The sequence below is a fragment of the Pristis pectinata genome, chromosome 26, assembly GCF_009764475.1.
Source record: "Pristis pectinata isolate sPriPec2 chromosome 26, sPriPec2.1.pri, whole genome shotgun sequence".
NCBI lineage: Eukaryota > Metazoa > Chordata > Chondrichthyes > Rhinopristiformes > Pristidae > Pristis > Pristis pectinata.
The window spans coordinates 16,944,156-16,962,649 of NC_067430.1; the positions used below are offsets into that span (position 1 = coordinate 16,944,156).

General features: G+C 40.8%; 1 protein-coding gene across 2 annotated transcripts in view; it reads left to right on the forward strand.

Annotated features, from left to right (window-relative positions):
* The window catches only part of draxinb (dorsal inhibitory axon guidance protein b), a 15,744-nt gene extending 1,573 nt beyond the window's left edge, over positions 1 to 14,171 (forward strand). The window contains exons 2-7 of one of the 2 annotated variants that reach the window (XM_052039565.1): positions 527 to 1,013; positions 4,786 to 4,970; positions 6,325 to 6,436; positions 6,878 to 6,967; positions 11,574 to 11,663; positions 12,073 to 14,171. In XM_052039565.1, coding sequence (XP_051895525.1) covers positions 527 to 1,013; positions 4,786 to 4,970; positions 6,325 to 6,436; positions 6,878 to 6,967; positions 11,574 to 11,663; positions 12,073 to 12,185 — 1,077 coding nt within the window. In that variant the 3' untranslated portion in view covers positions 12,186 to 14,171. The remainder of the gene's footprint in view (positions 1 to 526; positions 1,014 to 4,785; positions 4,971 to 6,324; positions 6,437 to 6,877; positions 6,968 to 11,573; positions 11,664 to 12,072) is intronic. The other variant, XM_052039566.1, reaches the window with a different exon arrangement.
* Positions 14,172 to 18,494: the final 4,323 nt, after the last annotated feature.

Genomic DNA, 18,494 nt, shown 5'->3' on the forward strand with positions numbered 1-18,494 from the left:
TATATGCATGACTGATATTTATTGTCCTTGCTTTAGGAGGAAACTACTCCAATTATTTTGTGATACAGGATGGCCTTTGTGCACCACAGATCATGATGTGAGCATTGTAATAGCTGAGCTGTGGATGTAGTTGCTCAGCTTTTTCCCTTAGTCCTATTCCTTTTCTGAAGGCACCATCTGTCACTGGGGAATGGGTCGAGCAGGCATTATTGCATAACAATCCAGTTGAGTTTCCCCCACTTTGTTACCAAGGGATGCTATAACAATTTGGATTGCTCCCATAATCATTCTAATTACATCAGCTAGAACTAAATAGCATTTGAATTCCAACCCCTTTCCAGCAGATGAGTTACAATGCCAACTCTTTTGCATCTAAACACTGGGAGTGTTTTGACTGTCTTTACACATTCTAAAGCTGAAAAGTAGTAAGTGTGATTAATCTGTGCCTGAATGTTGTACAAACCATAATACCTGATCAACATTTGAAATCAAACTCATTGGTTCACCTTGCGTGTTTCTTCTTCAGCTTAATCGTACAAAGAAAATGGCACAGTGGTACCTCATGCCTCCTTTCCTCTTCATCTTGGCTTTTGATGTTCTGAGCCAGGTTTGTGCTCTGGAAGCTGATACCAGAGATAAGAAAAGCACACTGCAGCCACCCGACACCAGCAACAATCTGAAGAGACATGATTCTTGGCCAGACCTGCCCAGACCAGGCCGCAAACATGGCATACAGAGGAAGGACAAAGCCAACACTATGGTGACCAGAGTGATGGAGGGAGACAGACCAGATGAAGATGGTGTAGGACTGGAGAGTCTGACACCAGTGCGTGTGGAGACAGACAGTCTAGAAAGAGCAGCCATGCTGGAGGAGGGAGCTGTGGATCAGAGTGGCCAGTTTTATCCCCGAGAACTAGAAAATTACCGCACAGTGGAATCTTCAAATAAAGGGAAAAAACACAACAGAGATCAGAAGAAACAAAATCGGAGAGAGCGAGCCCGACACAGCAAGGGTAAGAAGGACCTTGGAGAATGTATAGCTTTTATTTTAAACATCTTCCATGAGCTGGAAAGATTTTATTTGGATCTATTTGGAAATACCCAGATTCTCATTCTTAAAATTCTCATTAAAATCTTCTTTGAAATCCACATGTCTGATCATAGCTTTGACGGCTTGTCCTGATTTATTCTTTGTTTAACTAGCCTTATTTTCGTACTCTTTTGGACATTTTTGTACAAAGTAGCAGTTATATAAATACATGATATGGTCTGTCTGCCTTTATCTTTTCCTGTTTCCATGTAACTTTCTTCTAGCATCTCATCCTCCCTTCACTTTCTGCTTCTCTTTCTTTCTGTGCTCTCCACACTATTCATTGCCTCCTTTTTTACTTAGTTTTTTTTTCCCCCACTACTTCCTTAGTCTCTTTATCTCTCATTCCCTCTCCCGCTTAACGTGTTAGTCTCCTTGCTTTCTCTCCTTTCCCTCGTTCATTCACTTACTTTTCCTTCAGGGCATGTGTTATTTTATGGTTAATTGAGGTTATTGTTTATGAACAGATTGCAATTTTGGTCATAACTTTGCTAGACAGGGCTAGCTGCACTGTATCTGCTCTACCCCCATCCTTGCTCGGGCGGTTTTGCTGCATTCCATCTGCACACTGTCTGCTCTGGTTCATTCCTTGCTCAGGGTCTATCCGCATTCTATTTGCATCCCTTTTACTTCCTATTTTGGCTATTCCATGTCTGAGATGTGAATAAATGTGCATTTTATAGCAAAAGTAATGTTCAATTGGCAGAGTAAGATATTACTGGACTAATATACTGTAGTCACATGCTGCCACTTGCAATAAGAAAATAATAAAAGAAAACAGGAGAAAAATGCAAATGAATATGAACAAGAATATTCTTGCTGTGGTTTGTTCAAAACCTCACCTCTTTGTTCATTGTGGGAAATAATAATCTGATATTATTAGGGAGCTCAGATCTCTCTGACAACTCTTTTTGAATTTCAGCTGCTTGGGTGATTGGATAGGTCGACCCCTATGGTGAAAATGTAAAACCCATTGCACAGACTCCCTCCTATTGAGCCTAATTTGGTACAGCTGAAGGCAAGAGGCTTAAGGAAACGTTAGTCGCTTTCTGTGACTACACCTGCGTCTACCTGATTCTATTATTCAGAGCAACATTGTGCTTTTGTTATAGTCACTGCTGACATGCAGAGTTGGAAGTCCCCAGTCACTGGTCACACTCAGGGAAAGCCAATTTTTTTTTAACAAACTTCATTCAATTGGTATTTTGTTTGTAACTGCATTCTGTTCACGCTGTGCTCATTGTTCTTAGAAAGGCAAATTGTCTCCAAATTCTCTACAGTGGAGTTAAAAGCACTGATTGAAGCAAACAACTGCTCTGTAATTGTTTCCAAAACATACTGAAAACAGCAAAAGATCATCTTGATCTACTTTTAAATAAGCTCAGGTCCTCTTCGCATCTCACTGGGTTATTGTGAGAATAAGGCTTTTGTGACCAAGGCCGTGTGTGTTTTGTGCTCTCTTGGGTTCTGTGGATTGATTAGATAGTTCCTCCAAAATTAATTTCAATGATAAATGAATTCTCCCGTAAAATCACTGACTTTGTCAGCATGACTTCATTAAAAGGATATCAAATGACAAGCAGTGCAAAGTTAAATAAAGACCAGTATACCAGTACATCTTAATGGGCTCTCTGCACCAGCTAAATATCTGCAGGGAACCTAGTGACTAGTCTGGTGGCTATTTCAAAGATCAGTGGAATTCTCTGGGGATTCCATTCAACATTTATCATCCAGTCAACATTAATAAAAACACATGTTCATTTCCTTATTGTTGTTTGTGAGGCTTTGCTGCAGCCAAATTATGTGCCACATTTCAACATTTCCACCTACCCTTAACATTCAATGGTACTACCATCACTGAGTACCCCATTATCAACATCCTGAAACTCACCTGCACCAGTTATGAAAAAGAGTAAGTACAAAAGAAGGTCAGAGACCAGATATCTTGCAGCGAGTTACTCATAGCTGGATACTCCAAAGTCTTTCTACCTTCTACAGGAATGTGACAGAATAGTTTCCATCTGCCTGTATGTGTGCAGCTCCAACAACATGAAATAAATTGAACACTATTCAGGTCAGAGCAGCCCACCACCATCTGTCAACCACCCTAAACTTTCACTCCCTCCACCACTAGCACACTAGCTGCAGTGTGTACCATTTATTAAATACATTGAGTTATTCAATAAAGCTTTTTAAACAGTCCCTCCCAAACCATGGTTTCTACTACTTCAAAGGACAAGGGCGCCTGGGTGCACTGGAACACCACCACCGACAGGCTCTTCTTCTGATTTGGAAACATATTACCATTCCTTCACCATTGCTGGGCTAGGTCTTGGAACATCCTACCATTAACAGCATAGGGTATCCTCACCAGATGGACTGCAGTTCAACAACTGGAGTCCCTCACACCCTTCACAAGGTCATAGGAATGGGCAATAAATGCTGGCCTTGCCAGAAGCAGCCACATCAGCTAAATTAATAAGAAAAAAATACTATTGTTACTTCATTTAATGTAAGGTGTGTTGGAGTATCAGAGTTCATGAGATACACTGTGTAAATTTATATGCAGGTGTCTTTTGCTTCAAATGAATGCAATGCTGGAGTCATGCAGACATCATAAACTGTTGCGTTCAAAATCAGGGAAAAAACTTCTTGGAGCCACACAGCATTATTGGCAATGATGGGACTGAACCTGTTGTCCTGGGCAGTATGACCAAAGGAAACTCACAAAAAGAGCTTATATCTGATTCAGAATTCCCACCTGATTTTTGACGCTAGTTAGGTTGTTACATTAAATTTCATTAAAAAATTTATGAAAAGTGTGCAGCCATATTGAAGATAAATCAGACAAATCATTTCTACCCAGTTAAACTACTGAATGCCAGTTCAAACTGAGTAAGGCTCCTGAAAACATTAGTGGGACTTTTAGATCTAAGCAAAGGGTAAAGCATCGGGAGAGGACAATAGACAAATTCAAAATTTTTAAGTTTTGCACAGAGTATTTATGAATGACTGAATTTTCATTATAAATTAATGAACAGGATGAAGACTGTTATCAAGGACCTACTTGTGTAGTGGATTGGTAGTATGCAGGGCATTAGTTTGTAAATAATTAGGAGGATGAGCAAACCTGACTGTTGATCACTACAGTCAGAAAAAGCAGCAGAGGAAGTACAGCTGGGAATTTTCTGCTTATCCTGAGAGACTGGGGAGAGTGAGGTTATGAACCTGACCCCAGTTGGCCTTTTTCTTTTATCCTAGCTAGTGTTCTTAATCTTAAACTAGTTTTCACATTGGAAGTGCCAAACGAAGATTATGTATGTTATGTTAATTAACTCAAATCATTATTTCTTTAGCTTTCACAGCAGTGAGCACTCACATCTCAATGTGACGGGGAGAATAACAGCCAATCAAGTGACATGTACCACAAACTGGAAGCTACAAAATAAATAGCAGATCGTGCAACTCTGTCAAACCAAACAGGTCTCTCTCCTAACTTGTCACCCAATCATGTTTTTGTTCAATAACATTCCTATTGCACAGCAAGTCCTTGGCACCCTACCACACAACAGGTTTTCTTTACCTGTTGTTTCCACCTTTTCATGATGTCACCCAGTGGATCTTTGTCCAACCTTCTGGTCATTTCATTTTTAACAGCATTTGATTAATCTCTCATTTTATGTGTCCTCTTCTAGCAGTCAAAATATCAGAAGCTGAGTTAATCCCATCCTTAAAGGATCTAACACAAAGCAAGGTGATGGATGACCTTTCCACTATGCCCCTGCCTATGTCCAGTGCGATTGTGACCAGTACATTGTTGACCACCATCACAACTGAGGAAGCACCAGCAGTAAAGTCCAAACAGCAAACAAAAGAACAGGTAAACCAATTCTCCCTGGTCACTCTCCTGTCACTAGAAGCAGCAAAAAGCAAATTTTCTTCCATTCAATGGAGTTTAGTGGAGCAGAAATGTCCATATCAGGGGAGAATCACATTGTAATCCAATTAAATCATACTGTGATTAGCAGTTCATGTTGCCACTTCATGATCTGCCCTCCCTTAGGAGTTTGTGAACCTCCATGTCCATCTTGTAAAATCACTGACATGACACAGAGCAGTGGTAGATACAGTAAACTACACTCCCTCTGAGATTTGATCATCATCAGAAAAACATAGCAGAATCTTCCAATAACAAAATAAGAACTGAAAGGAAACTGAACATTTACAATTTTGGCCAACAACTGGATTTTTTTCCAATGATTTCATTGTCTGTCACACATTGACATCATAATTCTATTAAATACACACTTATTATATGTTTTTGTGATATTCAAGCATCCCATGCACTTCAGAAAGAAATAACTACTTTGGCCCAGACTGTGGAGGAAATTACATAAGTGTGAGGGTTTTGAAATCAATACATTGTGGGAATAGTGTTGGTTGGAATTATGGTAAGCAGGCAGTGTTAAGTAAAATGCAGGAGTTGAATTTTACAGAGAGGAACTTATAAAGGTTTAAAAAAACAAAACAATGTGAAGGGATAACTAAAGTGCAGAGAAATATTTTAGTTGGGACACAGAGAGATTGAGGTGGAGTATGCAGCTGTTGCAGAGATGGAAGTTAAGATTTTAGTGGGAGTTTGGGTTTGCTGCTTAGATTTTAGTTGGAAAGGATGTTGTAGGTTTTGTTGATCTGGTGCAGGCGATTGAGGCTTTAGTAGGCAATTGGTAAAAGCAAACAGGACGAATGTAAAAGTAATTGGCACCGTTTTTACATTCAGGACACAGAAATTGCTAGCAAATCTGATATTTATCTCCAGAAGTTTTTTTAGGTCTTAACTCAACCTCCCAAACAGGCACACTGACATTTGCATGTACTGCAATACTGATAATTTTTTCTCAGTGCCCAAGTGACATTTCACCAGGTTGAGATTCATGAGTCGCTGGTTCACTGCCACTTGGTGATTTATCTCTGAATATTCCTTACTTGTAGCTATTCTTCAGTCTAGTCACTATCCATAAAATATAATTTCTACCAATCTAATTGCTGTAACTTTCTTTGCTCCTTCATTTCATTATCACTCAATTGCCCTGACCTCTATATATTTTTAAATTTTTCTTTATTTAACTTCTCAAACAATTAATTCTCCTTTAATGACTCCCTTACTCCATTCATTTCTCTGTCTCCTCTGCCTTCATCTCTGACCCTCTCATCATTGCCCCGAGCTCATGTAGGCCGGAGCAAGAACTGTCGCCGACGTAAACCCCACTCTCGACATGACGCTCTTTGATTGGACAGATTATGAAGATATGAAGCCAGATATGTGGCCTTCAACAAAGAAGAAAGGTAACAAGTGGAGGCATGAAAGTATGTTGTGTGAATGTGGGGATGGGGGGGGGGGGGGGACACATGAGTGCAAGAGGTGTGAGTGTGTTTGGTAGGAGTGAGCCTCCCTCAGCAATTTATTTTGGAAGGGGAGAGTGCACTGTATATTCACTTTGTGTGAAAATATTTTTTCTTAACATTATCCCTTTACCCTCTTAATGTTGTTTCCTTTTGATCTGAACATCCACACCAGAGGAAATAGTTTCTCTTCACCTACTCTATTAATCCTCTTATTATCTTTAGCATCTCAGTAAATCATATATTCACGAGGGCATAGAAGTCTGCTCCGTGCAATCTGTCCTCAAAATTTAACCAGTTTAGCCATGGCTTAGTGAATCTGAGCAGCTACGCTATCAGCAGAAATATTTCCTTCTGAAGAGTTGATTTTTCTTTTCTTTGCAGACAAGCGTCGCAGTAAGAATCTGAGTAATGGGAACATCACATCCCTGGCTGAAGTAGAACCGTGTGATCATCACCTCGACTGTCTCCCTGGTACCTGCACAATTCTTAACTAGCCTGAGGCTTTAACCCATTGCTCATACTCTTTTTAATAATGTCTGTAGCAGTCATTGTTACACCCAGAAATCTGTCCACCTTCTACCTGTGAGTTAAATGGCCATTACTGGCAAAGATAAACAATCAGTTAATGACAAAAATGAAAGTACTGGCTATTGGAAATGTATTAGACTGCTGTTGCTATATTTTGGGATGTCAGATCAGATCAGATCAGATCTCTTTATTAGTCACATGTACATCAAAACACACAGTGAAATGCACCTTTTGCGTAGAGTGTTCAGGGAGCAGCCCGCAAGTGTCGCCACACTTCCGGCGCCAACATAGCATGCCCACAACTTCCTAACCCGTACGTCTTTGAAATGTGGTAGGAAACTGGAGCACCCGGAGGAAACCCACACAGTCACGAGGAGAACGTACAAACTCCTTACAGACAGCAGCTGGAATTGAACCCGGGTTGCTGGCACTGTAACAGCATTATGCTAACTGCTACACTACCGTGCTGCCCACATGTCATGTGTATGACTGACAACAATATGGTTAATGTGTGGTCCCCTCTTTGGTGTCATGACATTATTGCTGTTTAATTGAAAGGACAGTGAGTTGTACATGCGTCTTAATGCTGTCGTTAGTCTGCTTCTTGCTGGGGTGTCAGATCAGGGAAAGTAAAAGAGACACAAACAATAAGCTTTGAGTGGCAGCAAGTTGGTTCATTATTAGTGTCTTGTCTTCAGTTCTGGTTAGGCTGAATGACAGCCTACAACGTCAGAGGTGCTGCTCTCCAAATGAGATGTTAAACCAAAGACCATCATAGATATATGTAAAATTGAGCGACTGAAGAATAGCAATTCTCTCCAGTATTCAGGACAAATATTGATCTTGGGGCCATATTGTACACAAATGGGCTGCTGCATTTCCTACAGAACCAAACTGAGCACATTACAAAAGTACTTTGTTGGCTATAAGCATTCTTAGAACGTCCTGAAGGTACTATATAAATGGAAGTTTCTTATTTTTAAATGAAATTGGATCATAGATTATATGGTTAAACCTTACAGTACCCTGGTATACATTGACAAGAACCCTGAAAGGGTTAATATAATTGCTTCCTAATTCTGTTCTTCATTCAACCCAGTTATACTGCAGCCTTTTCTCTGAACATACCCTATATACCCAACCTTTCAGACTCTGTACAGTTAATTTAACAGAGACTGAGAAATCCAGTGGGAGATTCATTAAGATTAATTGTTGAACATAATAATCTAATGATTTGGAGAGCTGGGGGGATTAACTGTGAATGCTGCAGGCAGCAAAACATTGGCACCTTGGAGTTATCAACTCAAGCAAGGAACAAAGGCACACTGGATAGCATCCCGTTGTGCTGTGCCTTATGCACATTCTCTGTTCTGCTGCCATCTCCACACAGCTGCTGTATAATCACTGGAGGCACTGACTGAAACAGTTATAAAACACACATCACATGCCAGTCTTGTGATTATTTATTTCATTCCTGATGTCAACTGATTTAGGGAAATAGCTTGTTGGGAAGCAATCGATGAAATCTTATCAGCTTTTCTTCTTCCTGTACTGTGAAGCAAAGGAGCTCCTCCCAGACTCATAAAGTGAAGTCTGTCCATCAAGAGGTACAATGGAAGTGATCTTCACTATGCGATAAATGTAGGAAATAGCATCAACCACTGTGTGTAGTTTTTTTTGCCTCACTAAAGCCTTTGACTGTGTCAATCATGAGGGATTAAGGAGAATCCTTCTCCAATTTGGTTGTCCTCAAAAATCATTACCATTCTATGTGTGCTGTGGTGGTTCAAACCAGCAGTACACCCAAGACCCAATCCCAGTACAGACTGGAGTCAAGCAAGTCTGTGCCATCACACCAACTCTCATCTCAATCTTGCTCATTGCAATATTGCATCTTACCTCCAATAAGTTTTCAAGTGCAGTTAATGTGTGGACAAACAGGAAACCATTTAACTGCTGTCATCTCTGCTCCAGAATCAAGAAAACTCTCAATATCTGTTATTGAATTACAGTAAGCAGATTGTGCTTGTGTATGTGAATATTTTCAGTCTTTGTTGACTTCTTCACTGAAACGTACGAGAGGATGGGCTTTACACTGAACATCCAGAAGATTATGGTCTTCTACCAATCTTCCCCAGCTCCCCAGCTGTCAAGATAAAATGCTAGAAATGTGTTTTACCTTCTATTATTTGGAAACCACCTCTCAGTGAAGACAGTCATTGATGGCAAAATTCATCATCACCTTCTGTGCAAAAAGCACAGCATTCAGCCAACTGAAGAAAAGAGAATTTCAATGACAAAGACCCCAAATCTAGCCACCACAAAGCATTGGTATAGTACTACCGATGCTGTTCTCCAAAATTGTTCAAACTTGTTGGCAGAGTAGGTGAATCCACTCCCAGGCCAATATCCTTAGCACAGAGGCTCCAATCTTGCTTATGTAACTCCAGTGAGCAAGCCATATTGCCTCCACACTGGACACCAGATTCTCAAAACAAGCACTCTACTTTGAGGTCCAACGTGGTGCAAGATATCCAGAAGGGCAGGGAAAGTGCTCCAAGGACATTCTTCAAGTCTCCTTGAAAAAAAATGTGACATCCTTATTGATACATGGAAATTCCTGGCCCTTGATTGCTCAAAATGAACATCAGGGAAACCTCTGAGCATCTCAGGTCTCCACAATTGGAGCAGACAAAAGGCCTGCACAAACATCCCAAACAATCCACCCAGCTGTCCTGTGAAAGCACTATCTGTGATAGGGTCTGCAAACCCTGCGTAGGACTCTGCAGCCACCTCACTACCCAGAATGGAAGCAAGTCATCTTTAACCCCAAGGGACTGCCTAGAAGAAGAGCAAAAGACTTTATGAATCAAGAATTAACTAGAAGTATTTAACAACAGAACTTGCCTAGCTCAATACACGTTAACAGGAAGCAAAGAACAATAACAATAGGATTGGTACACACTGAAGAGGATTTTGAAACCTACATTAAAACCAAAATTAATAAATAAATTGAGATGAATTTTAACTCTGCCCACAATAGTGGGATGTGACTGGGTTAGTTGTTTAAATTTGTAACATCTCAAACTTTGTCAAAATCATTCACTTCTGGGTGTAACAGTAGAAGATTAAGGAGCAGAGAGTCAATCTGTTCCTGAGGGTAATTTACTGATTTTCTAGAGGCTGGTGTTATCTGGTATCCAGCAATGTCCAAACTCCCCAACCACTCTAGGAGTGTGAGCAGACCCCCTATCCCTGGGCTCCCAATTGCAGTGCCAAGCTCTCTACCTGGTCCTGCCATGTAACCTGTCCATGTCAAAATTTGGCTCACTGTATCTGCCAAAGATGCAGGTTTTCACAAGCTGGCACAGAGCTCAAGTAACTGACCAGACAACACACTGGGAGACAATGTACCATTCACTTAAATTTTCTCAAAATCAGTATATTCTAGGTTGTGATATTGAACAAAGGTAAGAAATCAGAGTATATTTTGCTTTCATAAAGCAGCTTTAACAAAGTAAAACATATCAGCTCATCTCACATAAGTAAAATCAGGCAAAGGTTGTACTCTAGCTACATATTAGGACAAAAGGGTATACTTACAAAAAGGAGAGAGAGGTATGAGGCTTTAGTGTGGGAATTTCAAATTATAAATTCCAGAGAACTAAATGTACACATACCTATGGTAGGGAAAAGGGAACAGGGAAAAGATGAGAGATTAAATTTGGAGGAGCTCAGAGATCTCTGGGTATGCTGAAGGGTTATATAGCTATGAGAGGTTACAAAGATGGGAAGAAACAAAGTCATGGGGGATTTGAAAATAAGAAGCCATGTGAAACAGTGAGTTAATGTGAATTGGTGCAAATTAGGATGCAAGCAGCAGAGTTTTGGATGAGCTGATGATAATGGAGCATGGGTCAGGCCAAGAGAACACTGCAGTAATTTAGTGTAAAGATAAAAAGCACAGATCAGGGTTTCAGGAGCAAATGAGCTGAGGAAAGGCCAGTGGATGACACTACTGAGGTGGATTAGTTTGGGGGTGGAGAAGATATGGATCACAGGTTCACTTCAATGTCTAATGGGACAGCTGAAGGCTATAAACGATCTGGTCTTAGATGTGGGCCAAAGACAAGGATGGAGTTGGTGGCAAGGAGATGGTTTGCAGCAGAGACTGAATGGCTTTGACCTTCCCAATATTTAATTGGAGGAAATTTCTACTGTAAATATGCACATTATGTCTGACATGTCCACCTTTGTGTTAATGGAAACAGAAAATGCAGCAAATACTCAACAGGTAACCAGCACCAAAGATAATATTAATTTAATACATAACCAGTTTTCCTCTTCACAGGTACATCCTGACCAACTAGTATTTCCAACATTTTTATGTTTATTTTTAGATTTCCAGCTTGCAATACTTGTTTTTTTTTATCATTACAGTATCTCTCTTTCTGGGTGGAGGGTACTTTTCTGTTTGCCATCTTTATGGCAATTGAACTTGTGACAAGGTCAACTTCTTCAACTGAGTAATTTGTACCATTTCCCACAGGTTGGTGCTGTGATCTCCGGCAGCACGTCTGTAAAGCCCATAACCGTGGCCTCAATAACAAGTGTTATGATGACTGCATGTGCGCAGAAGGTGGGTTCTGCCTTGTGTTTAGACTTCAAATAGTGGATATCAGACCCATGAGTGTAATCTCCCCATTTATTCATTCACTGCTCATTAAAATCAGGATTGGAATTCAAACAATGTGCTTGCTGTTTCAGGGAAACACAGTACCCCAATACCGCAATCTTATGCCGCCCCTGAAATATGCTCAACATCTCCCATTTGTGCTCATACCCCTTCACAAAAATTCTATTCTTCCATTGGTGCTGCTGCAAAGTACAAACTGCTACACAAACTGCCTAACTATGCTTTGTAGATGTCAGGATGGTAAATGAGGAGAGGGGATGGAACTTGTTAATGTAGTTTAAGCTAATGACCAAGCTGTGTCAAAGTGTGCTGCAAGGCGTGAATCCCTTTAAAGCTCTGCTGTCTTCATCAGGTTTCCGCTGTTATGCCAAGTTCCACCGGAATCGGAGAGTGACCCGAAGGCGAGGGCGGTGTGTGGAACCAGATTCAGTCAATGTTGATCATGGATCATTCATTACGGTCTGAAAGGACTTGACAAAGAATCTGGTTTAATTGGTCCAAGCAACCAGTCAAGAAATAATCTCAAAGTTAACAGCAGCTAAAATCTTGATGATTCCAACATATGCCTAATAGACCATGCCACATTAGAGCTGCCTGAAATATAATCAATCCCATATCATGCCATCGACCACCCCATCCACTGTGAAACTCATACCCAACACTCCACCACTACAATAAGTATTCTTCCTTTTCCCAACATTGATCAGTACTATCCAAGACCCCATCACTGCAATCCAATCATACCCAATACTTCGCTGCGACAATTCTATTCTCCCACTTGTAAAATGATCCCAAAACGCTATCAGTATAATCAATATCCAATGTATACGGCAATCATAACCAATATCTCATCACTCCAATCAAATAAACCAAACTCAAACTCTGCTTCCCATAACTATAATCCTATGCCCTCTCTGGTCCAATTCAATATTTCCCATTCATGCCAAATACTCCATTATTGCAATTCCATTTTCCTTTTATACTATCACTAATTACCTCAGCACAACAATCCAAAACTCCTAATCTTATTCAATATCCTTAATGCCAAACTAACATTTCCATTCATTCCAACTACCCAGAACCCAAGCACAACAATGCAACACTCAATACTAACACCTGCACTTATACCCATTACCCAGCACCTATTATGACAATCCAGCAAGCCTTTTTAAATACTATCACACCATCACTACAACTCCATTTCCCCACTTATACTCATGACCTAATGTCCCATCATAGCAATCCAACATCCTCTCTTGTATTCAGTACAGATTAATCCCTTAGCCTCTGCTCTTGCCCCACTACCCGATAATCTATCACTACAATTTAATAACCTTCATACATCACTACTTGTTATTTTTGATAGTCTGTTCGTGCCTGTTTTGTCTAATGTTAAAATTAACAGTTGTATGCAATGTTTTATAAAAACGATCTGAGTATCATTTATCAAAAAGGTAGCTAAAACAAACTGCAGTAATAATACCTTGAATCCACTAATGATGCATAACATTATGCTGTCAAAACTTACTTCCAAGGAGCCTCACTACAGTATCCTCAATCAGCTTCCACCCAAGAGCACCTCCCATCAGGCATTGCTCTTCTCCAAAAAACTGCTGCATCTTTAATGGTACAATCACCCTCTGCATAAACATCCTCATTGTAATATCGTTGCCATTTTAATAGCTTGAGATACAAAGAGTGCTCTGGGTTACTTTGTCACTTTTTTGTATCAGTTCAACAAAGGCCCACTAGAGAGCTTTCATTGTGGCTGCAATAGAATCAAGCTTTTAAAGTAAAATTTGGCTCTGCCTCAGTCCAAACCTGCAATCAACTATAATCGTTGCATTGTATGCAGTTAATCCAGCTGAAACTATTAGCCTAATTTTACATCCTACCCATTTTGACCAAGCCTCCAGAGATGCCGTATCTGCTGGCACCTTTCCCAAATGACTGTTTGTAATGTGTGATCTGGACTTTATAATTGAGTAGACTACCTGACTGTGGAATGCTATATTGTTGAGCTCTACCTTGTTCTCATCTGACAACTGGGGTCCCTGCTGAATGACAAACACTGGGTTATCATCCTCTCCATAATCAAAGCATGCTTGGACCAAGGTGGCGTAGTGATAATGGGACTGCACACATAACATAAATCTATTAATTCATGGACCGACATCAGATATCGATAATGGTCATCATATTTGTCGATGTCATTCCAGGAAGAAATGCTGCTGCCTTCCCCAGTCTGGTGGCCAAGTGACTTCCATTTCACAATAAATGATTCACTTAATGCTTGTGGAAGTGGTCTAACAAATACTTAGTTATAGAACAGTCAGAACCAGAAACCAACCACAATCTCAGCTCAGGCTGAAATTCAAACAATATAAGTGAAAAGCAGAATTGCCCTTCGCTTTGCTTTTGTTGGTGTTTGATTGAAGCATTACACAAAAAGTGCTGGAGGAACTCAGCAGGTCAGGCAGCATCTATGGAGGGAAATAAACAATCGACGTTTCAGGCTGAGACCCTTCATCAGGACTGGAAAGGAAGAGGGCAGAAGCTGGAATAAGAAGGTGGGGGGAGGGGGGAGGAGCACATGCAAGCAGGGGATAGGTGAGTCTGGGTGAGAGAGGGATGGTAGGTGGGTGGGGGACGGGGAGAAGATGTAATAAGCTGAGAGGTGATAGGTAGAAGAGGCAAAGGGCTGAAGAAGGAATCTGGTGGGAGAGGGCAGTGGACCATGGAATAAAGGATGGAGGAGGGGAGGGGAGGGGAGGAGATGGGCAGGTCATCAAGGTGGGGAAGGGAGCCTCAGGAATAAGGGAAGACAAAGTAGTTGGGGGGGGGGTGGAAGAAAAAGAAGGGGAGGGATTACTGGAAGTTATTTGAAGCCATCAGGTTGGAGAGTTCCAAGGCAGAATATGAAGTGTTGCTCCACCCCTTTTTCTCCCCCCCCCCCACTCCTTTGTTTTCCCTTATTCCTGTGGCTCCCTTCCCCTGCCTCGATGACCTGCCCATCTCCTCTCCTCCCCTCCCCCATCCTTTATTCCATGGTCCACTGCCCTCTCCCACCGGATTCCTCCTTCTTCAGCCCTTTGCCTCTTCTATCTATCATGTCTCAGCTTATTACATCTTCTCCCCTCCCCCACCCACCTACCATCCCCTCTCACCTGGACTCACCTATCACCTGAACTCACCTGTCCTCTGCCTGTGCTCCTCCCCCTCCTCCCACCTTCTTATTCCAGCTTCTGCCCTCTTCCTTTCCAGTCCTAATGAAGGGTCTCGGCCCAAAACATTGACTGTTTATTTCCCTCCATAGATGCTGCCTGACCTGCTGAGTTCCTCCAGCACTTATTGTGTAATGCTCCAGATTCCAGCATCAGCAGAATTTTTTGTTTCTCTGTCTTTGATTGAAGCATACCAAGTTGCATCACCCAAATACACTCACTTATTGAGCTTGCTAATGCGGACTCTGTGCAACCTTTAGTATCACAACCAATGAACTGTGATCCTTTGGGGAACAGCTGGCCCGTCCTGTCTTCAGAGCACTGTGTTAATTTCTGTTACTGAATATATGTAACAATTAATTTCTGTCATAGCTTGATTCAAGAATCCTTTCCCAAATATCTTACAACTTTGTAATGTTTGGGTAATAATCAGGAAAGGGTTAATGTTTACAAATACTGAAAACAATCATTAGATTGGTGAAGAACAGAAACTCACTACATCAAGTTCAGGCACTGTGTGGAAGAGCATCTTTTTTTTTGCTTTTTGTTTATATGTTAAAGTGACTCCTATCCTGTAACTCAGACAAACACACCAGTAATTTCCATGTGAGGTTAATTAATTTCAGCCATTCTCCTGTATTGTCAGTTGCCATTGGGTCAGTGTTGACTCCTGCAGTCCTGACCTGCAGGACTAGCTCTCTCCAGAACGACCTAACCCAAACTACATCCTGAATTTGCTGCACAGACATGCTAGTGGATTCTTTGATTCCATACATCCACTTTTTTGCAGCCTTATTTTTCTTCTGTTTTCTTTTGCTTGTATTAGAACAGCTTAATAAAGATATCACTGGAAACAGGACAGTGTGATGTCAGAATCTCTATCAATGTTGAGTTGAGTGTGGAATAGCACATGTTATTGTAATTATACTGTTTGCCACATTGCTTTCATTATATTTCTTCACAGTTGTAGTTACCTTGCTTGCCACAGGTATTCTGATTTGAACATATGTTATCATTTCTTTCTCAAGATCAGTTAAGGATGGATAAGAAATAATGGTCTTGGCAGGAATTTCTCTTTTCCATGAATGAATTTTAAAAGTATTGTTTGGGTTACATTGCATGTCTTAGACTATTTCTCACACGATATTACATTGCTTGTCATTTTTAAAGTCACATTGTTCTTCAAACATAGTTACATTATTTAGATATATTGTTATAGTTACAATGTACATCACGTTATTTTAGTTACATTGCGTGCCATATTGTTAGTTACATTATTATAGTTATATTATTTATTGTTACATTTTTGACAGTTATACATATCGCATGTGAATTTATAGTGATGTAGTGCATGATGAAAGGATGGCATCATCAAATTTTCACTTAATTTTTTTTCTATTTAATTTTAACTTTGGTTAACTTGAAACAAACAATTGGACAGCCAATAAATATTGTGAAATGAAAAGCCTCGGCTCAGTTCGTCATAGATCTCAATTCAGAGCGAATTGCTTTCATAATTGTATTGTGCTGGAATAATGAAATCCGTGCTGAACCACCAGGCATTCCCTACCCTAAAGCTCTGTAGGAAAACCTCGTCCACAAAAAAGCCCATCATCACATTTTCAGGGGAAATAGATCTGGATTATGATTGCTGGCCTTGTCAGTGATACCCATATGCCAAAATCAGTATATTTCGGGGGAAAAAACACACGAAGCAAGTTCGACAATGCCTATAATCAAATAGAATCAGATATTGACAGCATCCATGGTCTGAAGCCAGTTGTCTCAGACGTTGCAGGTGTCCTAGGTACTTAAGCCGCTTCATCAATGAACTTCCCTCCATCATAAGGTCAGAAGTGGGGACGTTCTCTGATAACTGGGTAATGTTCAGTTCTATTCACAACTCTTCAAGTAGCCTCGTCCATGCCTTGCATGCAGCAGTACTTGGGTGGCATTCAAGAATAAGTGGACGAATAAGTGGAAAATAACGTTCACGCCGAACAGATGCCCGGCAGTGACCATATCTAAGAAGCGAACCGCATTCTCTTGACATTAAATAGTTCTTCTTCAAACAGTGCAGAAGGCATCGACTTGCACTGGGGTTCAGGTCCTCTCCTCTCCCGGCTTTCGTAGGGGCCCATCCTTTGTTCTTTTGTGCCCCATCTCCAGAAATAACAAATCATTGGAGCACAGGTTAATTTGTCCTAATCAACTTTCGCATAACGCACTTTCCATCAAGACACGATAAAATGGATAAATTTAGAAGCAGGATTGTCCGTTTTTCTAATCCAGGAGTCAGAAACGGATGCTCGCCCCACCCCCACCCCAGTCAGTGCAGAGCTGATTGGGCAAAAGCTTGTCAATCACGTTTGGTGCCCACAATGCAGGAGACAAACTGATGGTGTGAATGTAATTTGTTTGTAACTATCTTCGACGTTGATTTTTTTCCCCTCTGGAGAAATTACCGGTTAATGTTTCTTTAGTAATTCTACTTCCTCCACTTTATAGATAGATAATTTTCTGAGTGAATTGACTTTGTTTTGCTGTACAATAATCTATTTGCCGTAAACCCAGATAAATGTTGCTGTATTTTTAAATGGGCAGTGTATCAGCAATATAAGTAATCTAATGCGATAAAGTACTTGACATTCAAGAATGGAATTTTAACATAATTACTGATGGCGGCAGTGGAATGATGCTTTGCGCTTGATTCAGCAGACTTGCATACCCAAAAAGATGCATTCTCACCACAAGTATTTGAAGATTAATTTTAATGTAATTCTTGAACTCCTGGTGATCGTTGGTCCATGGAGTTAGTCCTCCACGATTGGTTAATACAGAATCTGCCCCCAACCCCCATCTCTGATTCGGACCATTCTGCACACACAAGTGACAGAAATTGCGGTAAACTGTTGAATATCGCACCTACTGATCTCCAACCAGTAATAACATACTGCTAGCTTATTTGTTTCGGTATTAATTCCCTCAGAGTTAGCACTAAACCCCAGTTAAAAGATGAAAACTTTAATATTTGCTTGCCAGCATCGATGCAAAACAATTTAAAGATTTTAAAGAAAAAATAGTTAGATTTTATTGTAATCTATCATCTCAAATGCGCCGGAGGCAAAGGCTCAAAAGCGAACACGGGGTGAATATTCGCAAGACAACGCGGTGGCGGTTTGATATAGAGTAAGTGCCAACGCTGAGACAGCACACGGTGAAACCCGGCGACTTAAGAGTTTGCAGATGGTTGAATCTGGAGCAAAATGAAACAAACTGCTGGAGGAACTCAGCGAGCCGAGCAGTATCTGTGGAGGCAGAGGGATGGTCGATGTTTCGGGTCAAGACCCTGCATCAGGACGTCTCCACAGATGCCGCTTGGTCCAATGATTTCCTCCTGCACTTGGTAAAACCCAGTGTTTTACTCAACAAGAGCGAACTACTCAGCTGTCACTTGATCGTGGGCCAAATGTTTGTGATGAATATTCATCCGATCTCATGCGCTGAGCAGCTGATCTTTACAAAAACACGCATCACCCTACGGGGTTGA